Source organism: Lissotriton vulgaris, chromosome 6 (genome assembly GCF_964263255.1).
Source record: "Lissotriton vulgaris chromosome 6, aLisVul1.2, whole genome shotgun sequence".
NCBI lineage: Eukaryota > Metazoa > Chordata > Amphibia > Caudata > Salamandridae > Lissotriton > Lissotriton vulgaris.
The window spans coordinates 1,628,418,010-1,628,439,580 of NC_141694.1; the positions used below are offsets into that span (position 1 = coordinate 1,628,418,010).

Consider the following 21,571-nt stretch of genomic DNA (forward strand, 5'->3'; position numbering starts at 1 on the left):
CTTAATGCCCAGAGTTGCAGAGTGTGAACCCATGATTAGGTCAGGCATCGAAGCGAGAATTATCGAGTCCATGGACATTTTGAGCTCAAGACCCTGCCGCGTCTGGAATCGAACCCTGGTCCCGGGTCTGACCTCTGCTTCAGGGTCTGCCTGCTCTAACCAGTGAGCCACACTTCTCCACAATAAAAAGAGGTAAGCATTTTTGTTACCTTTATACAAACGAAGACGACATTATATACAATTGTAAAACCTGATTAAAAAAAGATTTTGAAATCACAAATGTCTTCTTGTTTTTTTGTACTTGCACTGCTGGCACCTTCTTCCTGCCTGTTCTCATGCGTGTTTGTTATGTACTTTTTGTTATGGGGGAGCGGGACATAAATAACGGGGGAGTGGAGGTTAGAAAACAGTAATTTAATTAGAACAAGAGCAGCGGATTGACGCTAGGTGAGAATCAACCGATGCCAGATTCCAAGGGCAGACTGATGTGATGCTTAGGTGGTGCGCTGATGCACAATGGTAGTGGTGAAGGATGGTTGGTGGTCAGGTGGTGACACTAGAGTGGACAAGGACTATAGGTCATATCCACAGAGTGGCACTACCTATACAGTAGGGTAAGACTGGAGCCCCCTATTTGGTCCTGACGAAAGCCATGTACCTTTGGGACACTACGGCTGAAACATGTTGACCTCTTGTTTTTTGAAAATTCACATGGCGGTGATTGAATGATTGTTTTCTTATTCACCGCACCTCTGGTTTTAAACCCCACATGGTTCCCTTACTAAATAAAGTTTCATGGGGGAATTCTTGATGGCTTTTTAACTCACTATTCCCTTAGGGCCCCCACTCACTTTAGAAAGTGCATCCCTGTCGTCAGGTGTATGCCCGTCCTCCACCAAACAGGGTTTCTGGAGGGCGAGGACTGGCAGATGATGAAGCATGATACCTGGTGGTGTGTGATGCCAGTCCATCACTTTTTGTGAGATGCCCTAGTACTGCTTGGCAATCCACATTTACTTGGTTATTTTTCTAGAAGTGGTCTATTTTTGTGATATATGATTTAACTGGAGGCTGACCCACTTCTGGAGCCCTATTTGCCTCTTGTTCCCTTCTCTGGTCTGTACCTGCGTTCTTGTGATTTCCCACTTTACCTGAATACCACATTACACAAGATCAGATTCTGATGCGCCCGCCCAGAATGTCAGTGTGTCGAGCCGATGCCTAAACTCCAACCGGGTTCCCCAGATGGCAGCTCAGGCCGATAGGCCACTGTACATTATAATTAAGTGAGCAGTGTGAATTCATAAAAAGTGGCACACCACATCGTAGGTAAAATCCCAAGGACGTTCTCTGTGTTATTTTTATTTTGCATGTGTGTGCTCCTCTCGCACTCGGTTTCACGTTCTTAGAGTGCCTTTAAATAAAACAAGCATTGAAAATGCAATAGATCTCGCCTTTGATTTAGTTAAAGCCATTTGCTTTGCTAATGGTATTGTGTAGCAAAGCAAATGGCTTTAACTTAATCAAAGGCGATTCCTATTGCATTTTTAACGCTTGTTCTCGGACTGCAGTGACAGTATGCACACCGATGTGCGCATGCTCACACTGTTCACTTCTCACTAGTGGAGAAGTTACAGCATGATGTCATGCCAGGTGAGTGCTGTAGGGGAAGAGAAAACTTTTAAAGAGTCATTTTCTCTCTGGATTTCCCTTCTCTTTTTTAAATTCAGGAGCAGCAACATTGTTGTGGTGTCACCAGGTCCTTAAGTGGGAGCTTTTTAAATAATAAATACAAGCCATAGTTGCTGCTTATTTTTTTTATGCAACTAACGACCATTGACAAAGCCAATAGTCTTGACTTCTTGTAGGTATGATGTTACTTGTTGTAGGTAAGATGTTAATTGTTGTTTCATATATAAGGATGCAATGACAGAAACAGCAAAATACAAGTTGGACGGAACACTGATAAGCACAGATTTCTAGCATATGTGATTTTAAGCGACACCCTTAATTATATTGGCCACACCCCTTTGAGAGACCCTTCAGTTTTTTCATCCCACTGAAAGCCATGGCTGAATGGGACCCCCCCATGAAGGACCGGGGGTGAATATAGGGTTGCCTGCTCCTCCCCTGCGCTGCTGGGATCTACGTTATTCCTCTGCAGTGTGTCCATATATATATATATCGAGTGAGTGACCCTTCCCTGAAGGGTCTTTGGATCTATGCAACACTGTGTGTTGTTATAGGCGTGTTCTATTTTACATAACGCGCACCTTCAAATGACCCTGCAGGAAAATTGCATGAGAGCTGGAGGGACAGTGGGGAAGTGTACAGTGAAGACCATTGGCCAGAGACGATGATAGAGGGGAAGAAAGAACAGCTTATCCCCCCTGTCACTCAAGTACCAGATTTTTTTTTTTTGCTTATCGAATGGTCTGTGTGCATAGCGAACGTTGCCTTGGGCGGTTGCTCATCCTCAATGGCGCGCGACACGGAAAAGCATATTGTGTGCCTTCCAATTAGTGACTCAGCACTCATCAGCTTGGCGTGAGGTAGCAGTGCATCTATTACCTTAGTAAGAGTGAGCATATTTTCACCGCAGCTATCTCTGTGCCTTAAGTTTTATTTATTTTCATTTGTTTTTGGTACGCGGTGCAAGATATCCATCGGTGCACGAGATGTAATCGTTTCTGACCACAAGATTGCTGTTGGTTCAGGATAATGAGTGGTTTGCCTGTGGTCACTTGAAGCCTCTGAGACGCTGGTTCCACTTTCTCCATGCACCTAGGAAGAAGTTTCACCCGGATGCAAGATGCCATTCAATCGTCCTCTTCCAAACCTATAATGCGCTATAATCACCCACAAAAATAAATAAACACAAAAGCATCTCGGGCAGGGTAGCATTTAATGCAGGTCAGGAAAGGCATGTTTTTAAAACTTTTTCGAACAGCAGTAATTCCAGTTTCAGTTTCGGAGCCTCTGAGAGGTGGTTGGCCACGAAAGTGAAAGCGATCGCGGGAAGGCAGCGCTAATTAAAAGCACAGTCGAAGCGGCATTTTCATTGCTATGGCAACAAAATGGCTTAGGACTGTCCACAGTCCCTACGGACGCGCATGCTGTTTGCTATGGACAAATGGCGAGAGAAGCCATCTTTGTCCATGCAGACACGTGCATGAAAGCCCTTGGCAGAATTGATTCCAAAAGGTACTTGCAATGGCGAGGGCAGTGCATGCTCTACTTTCACCAGGCGAGACCTAAAAAGGAGGGGTTCAAACCTCTTGCAGCCCTAGCATTCCCAGCACTTTGAAGCCATGTGTACAAAGAACGCCTGGAGGGGTGGCACCATTTGAAGCTGTATTTTCCCCTCTTGGTCCTGCTCTTTGAAGAGTAGGAAGAAGAAAGATGATGAGGGCGAGGGGCCTTGACCAGGGCTGGCTGCACGAGGGCCTCAGGTGGGGGGAAAGTCTGAACACATAGCTCAGCGCATTAATTAGCTTTGCCGCTCTCTTTCAATCGGCAGCTGGAGCTTTGTGCACCCACGTTTTGTGTTGCTCATTTGCAGAATAAGTCCACCCAATGCAATATGCTAAGTCTGCTTTGTAATGGCAAACCTAACGCATGCGGCTTCATCAATACAATGCTGTTGACTCTTCAAATAAGTGCCCCAGAGTATATTTAAATGGCTGCTCGAGGGCCGGGTGCAAACAGGGGAACTTATGGACAGAAAAAGTGCTAGCTATGTCCATAGTTTCTGACACGGAGACATCGATCAGCTCCTACAACCACTTAGATGCACTGGGTGATCCTCGGCAAATCCCCCCAATTTGGCTGCAAAGTGAGGCCGGTTAGAAGCTTTGGTGAAATTTATAGAAATTAGCAAAGGGGAAAGTTGCATATTGTCTGGTGACATATGATTTTAGCACCTAATCAGGATTCTGTCATACTTGTGTGCTCCGAAAGAGATCTGCCGAACGATGGCGCGAGAAAAGTTTGCCTTAACGGTGGAATTTAAAAAAAAATGCGTGGCGCTTGAAGTTTGAAGTTTAAATGTTCTTAGTAGAGCGCACTGTGACCAAGCGGCTTTCTGGCGCTGAGTTTGGGACTAAGGAGCTCAGAGGGTAGCCATGGAGGAGTTAGCAGGAGTACGCTTGGGGAAAAAAGAAAAGTTTTAAGTGCCTTGCAAAATTGTGCCAAATGCACAAGTAAAAGTGAAGGCGAGCGTAGCTCCCGGCAAGGCGCCTTGGGAGGTCTGAGCTTCAGAGATCTTGTCACCAAAGATCTGCTATTGTACACCTTTATTAAAACAAGCCCGGGAGTGGTGTGCCCGTGCTTGTGACCACCGCTGCAGGAGAAAAACCAGTGCTGACCGCCTTCGCGCCATCTGTTTCCAATAAACGCGAATGCAGTAATTAGAAACAGATGGCATTCATGCTCGCTCATGAGAACCCTAGGCCAAGGAACAAAGAAGGTGGGACAATCACCCGCCTTTGACCAATTGCGTGCTGTCTTTCTTAGAAAGATGCATGCAAAGGCCAATTGCGGGTGATAAAAAAGCACAAGGGTGTGTTTAGAATTTAAAAACCTTTACTAAAGCCTCGGTGAGCTGAGCAGCGCTTGCGCACTGGCTCAGGCGAGACCTTAAAAGTACATCCCCTCACAGTACAGGTGGTGCAAAATCCTGGCAAAGTAACATCCAAAACATAATCACATCAGGGCATAGCACCTATGAATTGCCAGATGACCACAAACCATATGTTAGGACAACCGTAAGAGCGACACCCCCTCGTTTGCACCTGGGCTACATGCCCGCCTACACCATCTCCAAATTCCTATTCGGGGATCACCAATACTGCTCCTCTTTTTCAGTGAGGAGTGGAGGCCTCTGTTGACGTTTCCCCTTTATGCCCCCAAGAAGGAAGGGGCAACTGGCCACGACATTAGGCGTAGCTGCCACCAACACAGGGGAGGGGCCCGCCACTACTCCAGGCCAACACGGTCAGCCGTATGCCCGCAATCTGCAGGTCTCTCCACAACAGGAGGCAAAAGGAAGCCTTCAGCGGCCCACGTTAAGGGTTGTGCCGCGGTGTGTTCCTTCAAGTAGGAAGTGTGGTGGGGGCAACACTCACCTGTCCCCGGCTGTGCGTACCATTCTCCGGTCGCAGCGTTGTCCTGGCAGATGTCCTGCAGTGTGCATGGTGCAGTCCCGCTGTGTCAGTCACTTTATACCTGTCTTCCCCTCTGGAAAAGGGAGAAGGGGCCCTCTCAGGGAGAACCCTGACGGCGGGCGTCGCTGCTCCCAACAGCCGGGCAATGCGGCTGGACGCCACCTGTCACTCTTTGTATATATAGGTCACTGCCGCCTTTACCACAGGGGAGCTGTGGGCAAATATCAAGCTACTGCGTCCCAGGAGCAAGGAGCAGTCACGGAGCTCCTACAGTGCGATCTCCTCTTCCACGCAATGCGCCCAGCAGAACTACGCAAAACCAAAGGGGATGATTGACGGAGTGTTGAACAATGCAAGCACTCACCCCCAGTCAACTGATCTGGCAGGCAGTACAGCGCTATACGCGCTATCAATGCCCTAAAGTGCTCTTCATGCGCTTTTTCCCAGCAGCAGGAAAAAAGAGACTATGCTCCACAAGTGCTCTCAGCTACTGCACCTGAGCGCTCCCCACGCGCTATGCCTCCCAAAGACAAGGGGTACTCCAGCAAGGTGCTGGCTAGCAGGCCAGCACAAGGGTTCCTCAGGGCAGTGCTACAGTCCTTCCTTGAGCTCAATAGGCAGAAAGTCAGCACCCCAGCGGAGCAACTTCCTAAGGTGGTTCCTCCTGGCTCACAGCAGTTCACCCAATGTCTTCTCATCTTCCATGGGGTCACAGACCCTTTACTTATAGTCCAAATGTCTTTGTTCTAGAGGCACTTTAAAGTACATTTACAATTGCACAACACCCCCCATTCACAGTGTAAGCCTTGGCCCCAGAAACACCACAGGGGGGCGGAGCCAGCATTGCGGAAGGCAGGCGCAGCTCTATTCAGGTGCAGGTGCAACTCCTTCCACCACTCTAAATGCAAACCAGGCCTATTCAGGTGTAAGGGAAAACTCCTCCTGCTACTCTAAATTCAGCCTAGAGCGGAGTCACCCAGGAAAGGCAGGACACACCTCAACTCCCCAGGGACTAGCTGGAGTGAATGCACATTACCTCTCCCCTGTCAATCCGAACCAGACGGTAAGTCTACATCCAGGCAGGGCACACTGAGACACAGCACACAGAAATGCCCACTTCTAAAAGTGGCATTTCAAAAATAGTGATAATAAATCTGCTTTCACCAACAAGCAGGATTTATCACTACTATTCCAAACATGGTCACACTATGCCTTTCATGTCCGGAATGACCACTAAAGCACATATAAGGGAATCCCCAATGCAAACCTATGAGAGGGCAGCCACACAGCAGTGAGAAACCAAGTGGACTAATTTGTCACTACCAGGACATGCCACACAGTTAAAGCTACCTTTTACCTACACCACACCTACCCATAGGGCTAGCTAGGGCCTACCTTAGGGGCTCAGACGTTCATATAAGTCTCTTTGCTGACTAGTATGTTTCAATGCAGAAACGTGACCATGAGCACCTAACAAAATGTTTTTTTTCCAGAGTTCTTTATAAAAAAATCAAAGGAACTCTGGAACAAAGGTATGGAAAGGCAAAGATCAGGGTATGGTCATAAAATATGTTTTTATGTCTTGAATATTAATGGTGAAGAAGAAAGTGTGTGGCTGCACCAAGATGCTTTATAGATCATGCAAGCACTTCAAACTTGATAAAGGAGCAAGAAGAAAACTGATTAGTGGTGCTACCAAGAATTCAATGATCATTTTGAAGGACCTATTGGTTTGTAGGATCAAGAGGTGATACAATTGTGTGCTTGACAACAGTATCGCAAGCATACCCACAAACCTGGCCAGTGGGTTGGAAAGAAGGAACCAATAATCCTAAAAAGCCCACATTGAATGCCTCGGGTCATGTGGCAAAATATTATCTGGCAAAACTGAAATGTAATGTTTTGTCCTAAATGCAAAATGTGAGATAGGTGCATACTGAAATACACAATTCACCTAAGCAAAGAACTCATGAATACTGTGATGCTTGAGAATGGTTCTGTAATAGATACTTATCCCATCAGACCCAGAGCATCAGTTGTTGCTAAGCTGCTTTTCCTAAGTATTAGCATATGGGGATGGATACTTTTTCATTCATGATGCTTCGATCTAAATATTTCTTCACAATACATGTTTCTCTTTAAAAGTGCATTCTATGGCGCTTAAGTACAAAAAATATACACCCTTTAAAAGTGTGAGTCTGTGAGGCACTACTAATGCAACAAAATAGAGAAAATGTTCAAAGCTTAGGAGTTTTTCTGTTGCACTGCATAATTTTGATGATGACTGTACACTTTTGAAGTAAACCCGTAAAAAGAATTTAAGTGCATTATATGTAAGCCCATTATTTTCTACACATCGTACAACTACCGAAGAAATGGTGCCAGTCTGACTTCAATATGCCTTGGCATGAGCAGTCTGTGTGATGTGTGTAACACTGATAGATGGTACAATGTGTATTGTACTGTGGGGACAGTATTGCCTTGTTGGAATATTGTTTTCTAATGCACTGCCAGAAGTCGTTTATGGGAAACTTTGAAACTCCTTAACAACACTCACCTAAGTATATGCAGGAGTGCTTTATTCGCCTGCACCCTGCAAACATTAGGATCTTCTAAAGCTAACTTAGTGATGGTCCCCAGAAAAGGAAGAAAATACATTTAGTTTAGTCTGTAAAGGTTTGGAATGACTTGCCCCTAAGTTTTAGGGTAAACTCGCCCATTAGCTTCTTTATGAAACACCTGTTAAATATTAGATATTCTAACATCTTATTAGAGTGGTATCAACCTTCCAGTAACTCTCGTGGTTGAAGTATGCTATGTTAGTGTTTTATGTCGCTAGCAATATTCCGATGCCTGTTAGCATGACTGAATTGCCTGGAGTGGTCGCAAATTAATGTTTTCGACAGCTCCTTTATCTACGTGAGGACATCCAGATCTTTCGCAATGGCCTCAGTCAAAGCTTTTACAATCAAGACTTTGGAGTTTTAAGGCTTAGTTAATGTGTCTTTAAATGTGCTGAATATTGCCATTACAATTCGATTCAGAGGAATCTATGGAAGTTGCGTGTCTTCCTGGGGGAAAGCCTGGCACATAGCCTGTAAATTTCAGAGAACTCCACTGCACACAGGATTTCTCTGCAGTGGTATTAACAAAACGTACCAGATACTAAGTTACAGTGGTTTACAAGGGCACTACAAAAAAGGAAAAATGTGTTTCAGTCAAAAGATGTATGCTAATCTAATGGCTATAATGGTGCAAAAACAGAACATGCTGTGCAATTTAGCAATAACTGGTATATAGAAGGACCTTTTACGCTGCAGACCAGTTGTCTTATGCTTGACTTTAAGGTAAACATAATGCAAATGTAGAGCATCCCCTTGAGATAATTGGAGTTAGCAGACTGTTGTGTCTTAATCCTTTACTTTAGATTTGATATATTTTGAAAGATACCGCTGTTGAGATTTAAATAATTTTATAACCTTAATTGCACATATCTTCTTGCTCTTTGTCATTCTGGACCTGCAGGTATTGATGACACTTAGTGGCAGGAGAGAAAACTCTCCTTCAATTTTTTTCACCTATCGTTGTAGATTTCTAGTGCTCCGCGAATTCCTTTACCATTACCACAACGACCTTCTCGGATTTCTTTTTAGGTCTTGGGTATTATGTTGTTTCCTTCCATGTTGTTGTAACTTATACTGCAGCACCAAACCTTGCCCTTCGTGTATTTGGTTATTTGTAGCAGCTGACCTGTACAACTTATTTTTTTTGTGCTTAGCAAACAGTTAAACAATGCATGGCTCTGCTTTGTGTGCTACATCGTTGTAAGGTCCCGCTGGAACTGCCTGTGTTTCATGCAGAGCAAAGGTGCACAGATTCTGAAAGAAAATGTAGATTTTCTCTATCAAAATAAGAGTCCGAATGTAAATACATGGTAATGGCCACAACGGGCACGTTACCAAGCGCCTTTCCTTCTGGGGAGATAGTAAGGGAAGGTATGCCCCACCCACGTTTACTGGTCCTAGAGGCCTGTTCCAGGGAGACACTATTGTCCAGGTGAAGGTATGAAATGCCACGCAGGAGATGATTAATTGGGAGGCACCGCTGTTTTATTAAGAGTTTGGGTCAATCTCCTTCTCTTGGTGTTGATCCTCGGCGCAGTTCTCTACAGTTCCACTAACTACAGAGGTTTGAACAAAGCCATGGTCAGATTCTCGTGCTGGTGGTCGCTGTTGTAGTAACAGTTAGATGGGCTTGGTAACAAGTCTTGATGCTTTAAGAAAGGGAAATGCAGGCCTGCTTTAGTACTCTTAAGCAGAAAAATATCTAGAATATTGGCTTCTGCTAAGTTGGCTTCCCTAGAGGTTTGGTCACTTAGTGGCACACCAGTTACAGGCCCCACTCCCTGTTCTAATGTTCCATTTGGCTCTCCAGAGTCCAGCCCAGTACTAATAGTTAATCTCTTTGGGATAAAATCTCGACTAGATTCTTCCCTTGCAGTCCCTTCCTTGGGAGTTGCGGAATCTATTATGGACAGGTGGACCTGTGTATTCCTTCGGTCCAGGAGCGACTATAAAAGATGCCACCTTCTTCCTATCCCCTGTATTCTCCATAGAGGGCCGGTTGCTCTTATCCATTCCTTTGGACCAGGAGCAGCTGGAGAAGATGCCACCTCTTTCATTTGATGGCTGCATGATTTGATTCCATGTTGCCCTCGATAGTTAGATCAGGCTAACTTTGGATTCAAAGTTGAAACCCAGAGAGATGCTTGTGGCCCTTCTCCCCAGTGTATCGTCGTAATAAGTTTCACCTCTGCTAGTGCTGCTCCTGTTTTCCCTGGTGCAGCACTCACTATCTCTTGTGCAGCTCCTGAAGTCCCTTGTACAGCTCTAGAGCCCTCAAGACTGGTACACAGCACCAGTCCTCCTGACTTAGTCAACACCACTCTCTGGTCCCAATTACAGGCCCGACGTTCGTCTAGGTCACACTTGCTTGACCTTAGGGATTGTTGTTTTCACTGAGAATCTCTTTGTTAGCACTTCCCTCCCCCTCTCTGCTGTGCCAGAGAGAGTATGTTGGAGAATCAGGCTCTGAACTGGAAACTGGTCTGGAGGAAGTAAATTATGACCACAAGGACCAACATCCATTCTTCCAGTCATGGCAAAGGATTTGTAGGTGCCATATGGTGAATGCCGTGGCTCAGGTTTTTGGACTTCCAGCTGGATACCCAGGGTAAAATTATTGTTCTCCTTATCGATAGGAACAGTTTGATACATTTCACAGTGAATTGGCATCTCCAGAAATACAGGAGAAGGATGTCTGTGTTAAATTACTGAGTGGAATTAAAGTGGTACCAGCGAGACATTCTGCACCATTCCAACTGGGTAAGGCAGAGTCTTTCAATGTTTGGGAGTCCTTTCGAGTCCAGTACTGGTTTGTTAACACCAGCTGGCAAATGGTGTGATACTTGAGGTGGGAAGCACAAACCTGCTCCCACAGTCTCATCTGAGGCAATGAAGTTCAGGTGACACTCTCTGGACTAGCCAGCTTCCTCTGCACTACCTTTGGAGGACCACCTCCTGACAGTGGGGGAAAGGCTTTATTGTCACTAAAACCACTGGACCCAAATAACCAAATATGCTCCGGTCTTCTCAGTGGAGAAGTATAGCTAGACTCAACAGCTGCCATGGCCTCCAATCCAAACTACATCCTTCTCATTTGGGTATTCAAGGAACCTTTGAAGGGGGTACCTTAGCTCCTTTGTTTCAAATCTGTTGAGTAATAACTGCATGGTAAAAGGGACAGGGATTATGCACACAGCACTTCCATAAGGAAAAAAGGAGGGGTCCCTGCCCATTATAACTCAAAACCAGTTCTCTCCTTTTACAGACGTTTCAATTGCTGACTTGGGTTTATGTGCTGGCAACTATGCAACCCAACAACTGAATGTGCTCATTAAGCTTTAGTCTACTTTCCGGTACCACCATGAATATAGGGGTCATTTTTTTACTCCACCCTGGAATGGCTGCTTATTGTATGTGTTTCCCCTCTTCCAAAGATGTGTTTAGTGAAACTTTCTTTCCCCCACGTTTTAACAGGTAAACTAGAGTAGGCAGGTGGAAGAAGCAGGTAGTATTCCACTTGTAATCCCATGTGTGCCCAAAAGCAGGAGTCTACACCCCAATCAGGCTAGCAGGCATTTTGCAATCAAGGTCTTTGTGTTTTATAGATGGCAAGTTCATGGGTAAAATTGTTAGTACCCCACAGTAAGTATGGTACACAATTCTGATTTTCAATAGTTGGATTTAGATGGAGCCTTCGTAGCACTTTTTGGGGGGTTTAAACTCCATTATTGAGAGCATTGAAATAATTAATTTGTTGATCCTTGTTTAATGTTTGACTGCACTTTCATATTCACAGGAAAATGGTTGTTTGAGTGACACAGATGGACTTAAGTTAGCAGAATTAAGGACAGAAGCACGGAATGGAAGGTTGGACAATGTACTGTCTTTATGTAAGTGTCCCCTAACTATTGTGAATGAGCATAAATGATCCTTCTCCACATTTTAATACTTCCCTCACTTCTCAGTCTTCATCTTGTCCAGAAATGTAAAATATTTAACAAAAAACCCTCAAGATGGCTGCTTCATCCATTATCCCTGGTGATATTCAAGATGTTTCTGTAAAGTGTTAACTTGCTCAACTCAAATGTGCAGCGTTTGCTTCATGGTGCTATATTTCAATATCTGCTATTAGTTTCTGAGTTTCTGAATGCTTATAGCAATATTCTATTTAGAAGTGGTTCAAACCTTTTTAGGTCTCGCGACCTATCAATGCGCGCAAGCGCATTGAGCGGAGCGAGAATTCATGTCAGCAAAATCCTCGTCAAACCACGGGCTTTCAGCCGCGGTTTTCTTTAAGTTCACGTGAATCACGTGATTAAACAAGCACGCGCATCGGCAGCATTTCTCCTGCACAAGGCTCGCAAAAGGCTCTCCTCCCTCCCCACATCAAAGCCATCAATCACCCTCCCACAGGCTTCCCCAGCGCTGCCCCGCCCCCTGCTTCACGGCCAGGCCATCTGTTCCCTGTCAGACACGCGCATCAGCAGCATTTCTCCTGAATCACCCTCCCACAGGCTTCCCCAGCGCTGCCCCGCCCCCTGCTTCACGGCCAGCCCATCTGTTCCCTGCCAGACCTCTCACACCTCCGTCACAGCATGTCGCCTTCTCTTCTCTCTGCTCTCCCCTCAGGCCCCGTGACATACTTCAAAGGCTTATCACTTCACACGGCCGCAGGCCGTGCAACCAGAGCACTTCAGTTGGCGCGCAGCCCCCCTCCCAGCACTGCCTTGTTACTCTCGGCAGCCGTGACTCCCTAAACACTTTTTATATTTAATTAGCAGCAGCAGCATTTCATATAATGTGTTTCCAGCCTGAGATATTCGTCGCTTTTTGATCCTCGCGCATTTTCCCTTTCAGTTTGAAGGCTCGAGGTCTCCTTCACGCTTCACTACTCACAGTGTATTTATTTTACATTAGAGACTTGTGCTGCTCTTCGTGCTGCCTTTCGCGCTCCACTGCACGCAGAATATTTACATTTGGTTGGCAGGCTCGTGTTTGTTGGCAAGTTCGTGTTTCTATCAGCGCCCTGCCTTTTAGCTGATGCATTTTCACACGAAATGGCTTGTATGTCATGGGACACGCGCCTTTTGATTCCCATTTTTTTTCTACCATGAGCCCAGAGGAGGTTAAAATATTCCCCTTTCCCTCTCTGTGTGCTGCCTTAATACACTGTGGCAAGAGAGGGTCTGGATTTTACATGCGGCTTTCTTTGTAATGCGATCCGAATACATTATGCTTTGTTTCATTTGCAACATGCACTGGCGAGCCATGGGCATGCTGCAGCTCTCGAGTTATGTAACTGCTGCTTTCAAGCTTGTGAACAGAAGCAGCTCGGTTGCAAGGTAAATAATAATTCAACTCCCCACACACACACCCCCCAACACACACCCCCCCCAACACACACAACCCCCCAACCCCCCCACACACCCAACCCCCCCCACACCCAACCCCCCCCACACCCAACCCCCCCACACACGCAACCCCCCACACACGCAACCCCACACACACGCAACCCCACACACACGCAACCCCACACACACGCAACCCCACACACACGCAACCCCACACACACGCAACACCACACACACGCAACACCACACACACACGCAACACCACTCACCCACGCAACACCACTCACCCACGCAACGCCACTCACCCAAGCAACACCACTCACTCACGCAAAGCCACTCACATCCACGCAGTGCCACTTTCACCCACACAGCACCACTTTCAGACACGCAACGCCACTCACACCCACGCAAGCCCACTATCACCCACGCAACACCACACTCACCCACGCAACGCCACTCACCCAAGCAACACCACTCACTCACGCAAAGCCACTCACATCCACGCAGTGCCACTTTCACCCACACAGCACCACTTTCAGACACGCAACGCCACTCACACCCACGCAAGCCCACTATCACCCACGCAACACCACACTCACCCACGCAACGCCACTCACCCAAGCAACACCACTCACACACGCAACGCAACTCACTCACGCAACACCACTCACTCACGCAACGCCACTCACTCACGCAAATCCACTCACTCACGCAAATCCACTCACACCCACGCAGTGCCACTTTTACCCACACAGCACCACTTTCAGACACACAACGCCACTCATACCCACGCAAGCCCACTCTCACACATGCAACGCCACACTCACCCATGCAACGCCACACTCGCCCATGCAATGCCACACTCACTCATGCAATGCCACACTCACTCATGCAATGCCACTCACCCACGCAACGCCACTCACCCACGCAACGCCACTCACCCACGCAACGCCACTCACCCACGCAACGCCACTCACCCACGCAACGCCACTCACCCACGCAACGCCACTCACCCACGCAACGCCACTCACCCACGCAACGCCACTCACCCACGCAACGCCACTCACACATGCAATGCCACTCACCCACGCAACGCCACTCACTCAAAGCCACTCACACCCACGCAGTGCCACTTTCACCCACACTGTGCAGTGCACAATAGGTCTCGCAGTAGGAAAGTTGGAGCTATTGGTTTTGTAAATGACAAAGCCCTTTATGTTTTTAAAATGAAAACAAAAATAAAAGGCATTGTTATTTGCAATTGTAATAGCTTCAACTTTCCTACTGCGAGACCTATTGCCACGCCAGTGCTTGTTTTATCTGTGAACGCCCGCTTAAACATTATAGGAATCCGGGGACCTCTACTGAGTCATTGGTGGAAACTGGGGACCCCAGTCTAATCAATTTTGCCGATTTGAAAACAATGCACAAAAATACAGAGACAAGAATTCAAACACATATACAAATGACGAAATAACTTATAGGATTTGAAAAAAATATTTGTTTGTTAATTAAAATGTTTATTTGAATGGAAAGATTTAAGCTTTTTAAATTCAATCGAGGCAACCCATTGTCCATACTATGCTCTGTTTGCTGCTCATCCAATCTAAGGACCACTATTAATCTTTAGTCTCCAGTAACAAATTCCCTCAATTAGAAAGTAAAAATGTTACCTTTTCTTCTTTACTTATATACTTGTTAATATGTTAATATTATTTAATTTTCTAAGCAGTCACAAGCCCCTGAGTAGGCCCTGGGACCACAGGTTACATACGAACCACCACTCAGTAGTGTTTGGAAAGGCTTACACTGGTCCTATCCAGCAAACATATTTTGTTTATTTACTTGTTCTGGGTTGTTTCTACTCTCTGTTTTATGTTGCATTCCCTCTGATGCACACAAATGGAAATTACTGTGAAAGTATACTTTTTAGGCCTTGTGTGGTCAAAAAAGTATTTTGAGGACTATACCGGAAACGTACAGTGTGCTTAAGCCCATTGGTAGACCTTCTTGTAACTCATTTTTTAAAATAAAACTTTTTTTCATATTTTGAACAGTCAAAAGTGAAAGGATTTGTTAGTATACATGTCAAAAACAGAATGATGTAATTCCCAGCTGCATAAAGCATTCTTTGTCAGCCTACATCCAGGCTACTGTTGACCAGTAGTGACCTGAAGCATGCTTTACCAATAAAAAAATAGTTCTTGTCCTTAAAAAAAAAAAAAAAAAGCAACAAATAGTTAACATCACAAGCATGGGAACACAGATTCAGTTCATTACAGCAAGACACCGCAGTCATGTATGTGTTGTGGTGTAATGTTCCTGTGAATGCATTATCCATGTAGTGCATGCCAAGTGGTGACAGAGGCAGGTTGGAGGTAAGGAGTTAGCTGTAGTAGATTAGCGGTGTCCTCGAGTGACTGATGTAGAACGCCCCCCAAGGAGCTAGGTACTGGTTAGATAACAAGGTTATGCCATAAGAATCCCCCTCAGTCAGAGTTCCTCATGTTTTAATGGGAGACCGTGGCTGCAGGGTGTCATCCTTTGCTTCATCTTTCAGTTTAAGTAGCATCCATCTGTTGGCTACGGGGCATTTCTTGAGGCCTTTGACTGCTCAACTTTTCAAGACTCTTCTCAGCTTCAGTCTACTTCAACATAGCCTGACACCAGGCAGACACTGATGTGGTGTTTTTAGCCTTCCATCTCGGCGTTATTGTCGGTTGGTAGTACTCTGATAAACTCAACAAGGGAATAGAAGATGCATAAGGTGTAACATGTCTGGCGATCATCAAACCCCTTAAGCAGATGCGCTCAACAATCAAGGCTCTTCTGACCTAAGTTTTGTGCTTGGTAAGAAGAGCCTGAACAGACCTTTGAACTGCGAGGGACCCTGTCCCACACAGGTGTTTTGTAGGAAATGCCCCAAATACAACTGGCATGTAACTGCGCCATCAGATAATAATGTTCAAAGTTAGTGGTCCTTAGCCTGCCTGTCAGCTGGAAGTCACAGGTTCGTCAATGCCACTCTGCACCAGTTATTTTACGCTGTAAGCTCTCAATAAGCATATCCGGGTTTCACAAGACTTTGCTTAGGGGGTATAATTAAATGTTAGCAAAGTAGTGCAATAGGGAAGGAAACCACCACCATCTTGGACAAGGTAACGTGGCCCATGACAGAGAGAAGGAGGAACCTCCAAACTGTAATTTGAGACCTAGAGGCCGAGACTGCCTTGGTGAGGTTTCCATCAATACATTTTGTTCAGTGCAAGATTCCGATCACTAAGTAGCAGATATGCCTTCCCATTTAAGTACTCCACCACCCATATCTAGCTGTATGAGGGGGGTTTCTGGACAGAGAGGAAACAAGCACTGTTTGGACAAGTTAACCTGAATCCCGTCTGCCTCTCCAAATGCTTTCAGGGAATGAGTAGATCTTATCCCCAGAGTTGCTTAGTCTCCTTATGTCAGATAGGCACCAGTGCCCTTGCTATCTGAGGAATTCTTTTGCATTGTTCCGTTGAAGCTTGACAGAGAGGCGGTGAGATTTGGCAAGCATAATGGCTGAAACACAATTAAAGTCCCAACCCTAGGATCCAAGGTATATTGACCCACTGAGAATACTTCTCAGCTAGGCCTGTTTAGGAATGCGGTTTGCTCAGTGTTTGGGGTAAAGATGCTCTCGAACATTACGGGGTCACCGTCTAACCTGCCATCCGCCAAAATAGATCTACCCTCCCTGTTGACTAGTGTGGCAATTTGTTGAAAGGGGACCCCTGCTCTTACCCAGGTCAGGAAGCATAAGCAGAGTAATGTGTGGAAAACGCCTGCCCTCTTTAGCGCCTTTGATGTCTTGCTTATTCTCCCGCAGTAATCAATCAATCCATTTGTAGAGCGCACTATTTATCCGTGAGGGTCTCAAGGCGCTAGGGGGAGGGGGGAAGGCTGCTACTGTTTGAAAAGCCAGGTCTTGAGGAGTCTTCTGAAGGTCAGGAGGTCTTGGGTCTGCCATAGGCGGATGGGGAGTGTATTCCATGTCTTGGCGGCGAGGTGGGAGAATGATCTGCCGCCGGCGGTCACTTTTCGGATGCGGGGCGAGGGCGTGGTCGGCAGAGCGGAGCTGGCGGGTGTGGGTGTAGAAGCTGGGTCAGCTGTTGAGGTACGCTGGTACGGTGTTGTGGAGTGCCTTGTGGGTGAGGAGCTTGAAGGTTATCCTTTTGTTGACGGGGAGCCAGTGCAGGACTCTCAGGTAGGGTGTGATGTGGCTGCGGTGGGGGATGTCAAGGATCAGGCGTGCAGAGGCATTCTGGATGCGTTGGAGCCGTTTCAGGAGTTTGGCCGAGGCTCCTACGTAGAGGCCGTTTCCGTAGTCCAGTCTGCTGCTGACGAGGGCCTGGGTGACCATCCTCGTTTCGGTGGGAATCCACTTGTAGATCCGGCGGAGCATGCGGAGGGTGTTGAAGCAGGAGGAAGAGACGGCGTTGACCTGATTTGTCATGGAGAGGGTAGAGTCGAGGATGACCCCTAGGTTGCGTTCGTGGTTGGTGGGTGTAGGAGCTGCCCCTAGTGTTGTCGGCCAGCAGGAGTTGTCCCAGGCCGAGGGGGTGGATCCGAGGATGAGGACCGAGTTCAGCATCAGTCGGCTGTTTCTCATCCAGTCAGCGACTGCCTTCATTCCTTCGTGGAGGTTGGTTTCGGCGGTGTGGGGGTCCTTGGTGAGGGAGAGGATCAGCTGGGTATCATTGGTGTAAGAGATGTTGTTGAGGTTGTGCAGTCGGGCGACGTGGGCGAGCGGTGCCATGTAGATCTTGAACAGCATTGGGCTGAGTGATGAGCCCTGGGGTACGCCGCAGATGATCTCGGTGGCTTCGGAGCGGAAGAGGGGAGGCGGACGCTCTGTGTTTTGCCGGAGAGGCAGGAGGTGGTCCAATCCAGGGCCTTCTCTTGGATCCCGGCATCATGGAGGCGTGTTCGTAGTGTTAAGTGGCAGACCGCGTCGAAGGCGGGTGACATGTCCAGGTGGATGAGGGCTGCGGTGTGAGAAGTTGGCCTGGTATATGATGTCCACAATTCTAGTCGGCACTTTGCACCAGTCCAAACGACCCTTATTGATGGTAGGTTATAAAGTCAACCTTATAGAAAGCTATCCTAGTGGTAGCTGTGGAGAGCAGCCTTCAGGCTAAGACTTAGAGGCAAGTTAAGCTAATATTACTAATTATAATCTCTTTAATGATCAAATGAAAGCACACCACACAAGGTATATATCAAATATATATGTATTTATTCTAAACAAAACCCCTCTGGACTCTTTGAGGTCAGAGGTAAAAGTACAATACAAGAAACTTAATTAGCATACGATAAGTTGCACAGTATACGTTATGCCCTAGGGTCCTCACAAACCATATACTAAAATAGTGGTATAAGAACCACATGAGAGTTAGAAAGCAGGCCTAGGGCCTGTAGAACCGCTGGGGCTGCCTGAAATCACTAAAAGTTAGGATTCAGGAGGCCCACGGGGATGCGTGCAGTGTCTAAACACAGCCGCGGATCACCATTGACTTTCTATGGAAAATGAACAAGTTACCATTTTAAAGATTAAGGGCACTTCTAGGTGAACTACGATGGAACCCTTTTAGACTAGGACACTTCGAGAGCCAAGACCCACTGGAGCACCGAAGTACTCGTGCTACCTCACCCAGGAAAGCCGGGTGCATAGGTGTCTTTTGGTGTCTGGTTTCGTCGTCGATTCCAATGGAGAGCTGTGAAGAAATGCTGCAGGCGACCAGAGGAAAAGTGTCCGGGTGGATCCAAGGGTGGATCGGAGATGTGAAGAACCTGAAAGCAGAGGAGACAGAGTCTGGGTCACTAGCCAGTGACCAGGATGGCGATAGGAAGATGCCAGCTGATGTCAGGTGATTTCAGGTGAAAAGGTGAAGCTTGTCTCTTCAGCCACGAGGACCAGGAGGCGTCGACGATGACCAGGAGCTGGATTCGAGCTGTCCCACGAAGGATCTAGTTGACTGCGGTGTCGGAATCCGGATTGGATTCAACAAGCCTTGGCAAACGCAATCCACGCAGGATGTCGAGATGGGCTTCGGTGCAGACCAGCAATGTCTGAGGGACTCCTCCTTTGGAGAGGAGTGGGAGCAATTCTGGAGCAACCAGAAAAGCTCAAGAAATCAAAGATGGCCCTTCTTGGGGCTCGCTAGCCAACGGACTAGGAACCGCGAAGGGACCTAGAGCGGAAATGCACAAAGCGGGCCCATGGGACACTTGTGGAGTGTAGGCCTCTGAGCTTCGGTGCAAAAGGTGCTCAGGGCGGGGGCTCCAAATACCCCAATGCACAACTTCAGGATACCTCGGGAAGTAGGTGCAGTAGCAAAAATGCAGGATGTCCAAGAGTTCCGGTCCCACATCTGTCGAGTCCGCTACAGGTCTCAGCTTTGCTGGGAGCGCAGGTCGGATGTCTGGAAGTCCTTGTCCTGTGTCGCAGATTCTTCGGGATCCGACGGGAGCCTCGAAAATGCAGATCGGCAAAGATGCTGTTGGTGCCTGTTTGGACAGGGTGGTCACTCCTTGACCACAAGGGAGATTTCTTCTGTCTTCCAGTCGATATGGAATGTCAAAGGTCCAGGAATTATGTATCAGAGTTTCGTCCAGGGTAATCTAAAGTCCTAGGGACTGGGGTTCTATACGTATAGCAAGTTTAGGGGTTGGACTAACTCTAAGGTCCCTCCTATGGGTGGACCTGGGGAGGGGGTGGTTACACCCCTTCCCCTTTGTCCAGTTTCACGCCAGAGCTGGGGCTGAGGGCCCCAGCAACCGGTTTGACTTGGGAAATGCATGGAGCACCTTGTGTGCCCCAGGCAGTGTCTGAAAAGCATTCAATGAAAGCAACCCACCCTGCCTCAATACACTAAAGCCGGTCTGGACAGGAAACCTATTGTCCAGGCCTCCCCTGCCGGAGTTTCGTCCAGCAGCAGGAGGGCAGACTCTTGTCTCTGGCAGCAGCATCCATGTTATGATTCTGGGGCTCTGTTTGACTTTAACCGGGTTTACCAGTAACTACGTGTCTTCTCCCTCTAGAAGGGTGGAATGCTACCCCCACCGCCAGAACTGGCGGGGGGTAGTATTCTAAAGCGTTTGACACCTTACATGACATGTTTTGATAAAGCCAAACCAAAGTTAGCATTAACCGCGAGGATTATAATGCACTTAAGAGTATATGGTATGGCTATAAGGAGATGGATCCGAAAGCTGCAGAGGGGCTCAGCTCATGCTAGGGCACCCTCTCACACAAAACCGAGCACTCTGCCTCTAGGATTGTGAAGGCCTGCCATATGCGAGAGAGTGAGTGAGAGAGTGAGAGAGTGAGAGAGTGAGAGAGTGAGAGAGTGAGAGAGTGAGAGAGTGAGAGAGTGTGAAAACACGAACGAACGAACCACCTTAACCAGGCGGTATGTACAGACCTGTGGTGTCAGTTCGGAAGGCTAACCAGGGGGGCACAATACATGCTGCAGCCCCTGGGTACCATATACAGGGGCTAGAGAAAGCAGACAGACTTGGTTCCTGAATAGCTGGGGCCCAGTCCAAATAAGTCGAAAACCAGCAAAACACCAGGCAAAAAGTGGGGGTAACCATATAGTCAGATTTCCACCTTCCTACCTATGCTATTTCTCCGTTGTCTAGCAGGGTCCTGATGTCATTGGTGGCGGCGATATGGGCAGTTTCGGTGCTGTGCTTGCTGCGGAACCCGGACTGGGACAGGTGCAGGATGCTGTTCTCCTCAAAGAAGCTGGTTGGTTGGTTGTTGACGGCCTTTTCGATGACCTTCGCCGGGAACGGGAGTAGGGAGATGGGTCGGAAGTGGGGTCCGCCTTGGGTTTCTTGAGTAAGGCGTTGATCTCTGAGTGCTTCCAGCTCTCCCGGAAGGTTGCTGTCTCGAAGGAGATGTTGATGGCTTTCCGGTGATGGGGTGCAATGGTGGTGCTGGCTTTGTTGGAGATGTCGTGTGGACATGGGTCTGACGGGGATCCGAGTGGACGGTGTTCATGATCTTGATGTTGTTGTCATTGGTCCAGGAGAGCAGGTGGGTGGTGGTCGTTGGGGTGGAGTTCTCAGTGGTTGCCGGGGCGGTCGTGGCGGTGAAGCTGTCATGGATGTCTGTTATCTTGCGGTGGAAGAAGGTGGCTAGCGAGTCGCACAGGTCTTGTGAAGTTGGGATGTCGTTGAGGTTGGAGAGTTCCTTCACGATCTTGAAGAGCTCTTTGCTGTTGTGTGCGTTGTTGTCTAGGCGGTCTTTGAAGGAGGCCCTTCTGGCAGATCTGATGAGGTGATAGTGTCTGCGGGTGGCATTCTTGTGGGCTGCGTAGCTTTCCGGTGTTCGCTCACGGATCCAGTTTTTCTCTAGCTTTCGGCAGGTTTGCTTGGAGGC

The 21,571-nt window shown here is 47.4% G+C and overlaps 1 protein-coding gene across 1 annotated transcript in view; it reads left to right on the forward strand.

Moving 5' to 3' along the window:
* LRPPRC (leucine rich pentatricopeptide repeat containing) overlaps positions 1-21,571 on the forward strand; it is a 675,215-nt gene that overhangs the window by 170,509 nt on the left and 483,135 nt on the right. The window contains exon 13 of the mRNA XM_086927797.1: positions 11,586-11,679. Coding sequence (XP_086783923.1) covers positions 11,586-11,679 — 94 coding nt within the window. The remainder of the gene's footprint in view (positions 1-11,585; positions 11,680-21,571) is intronic.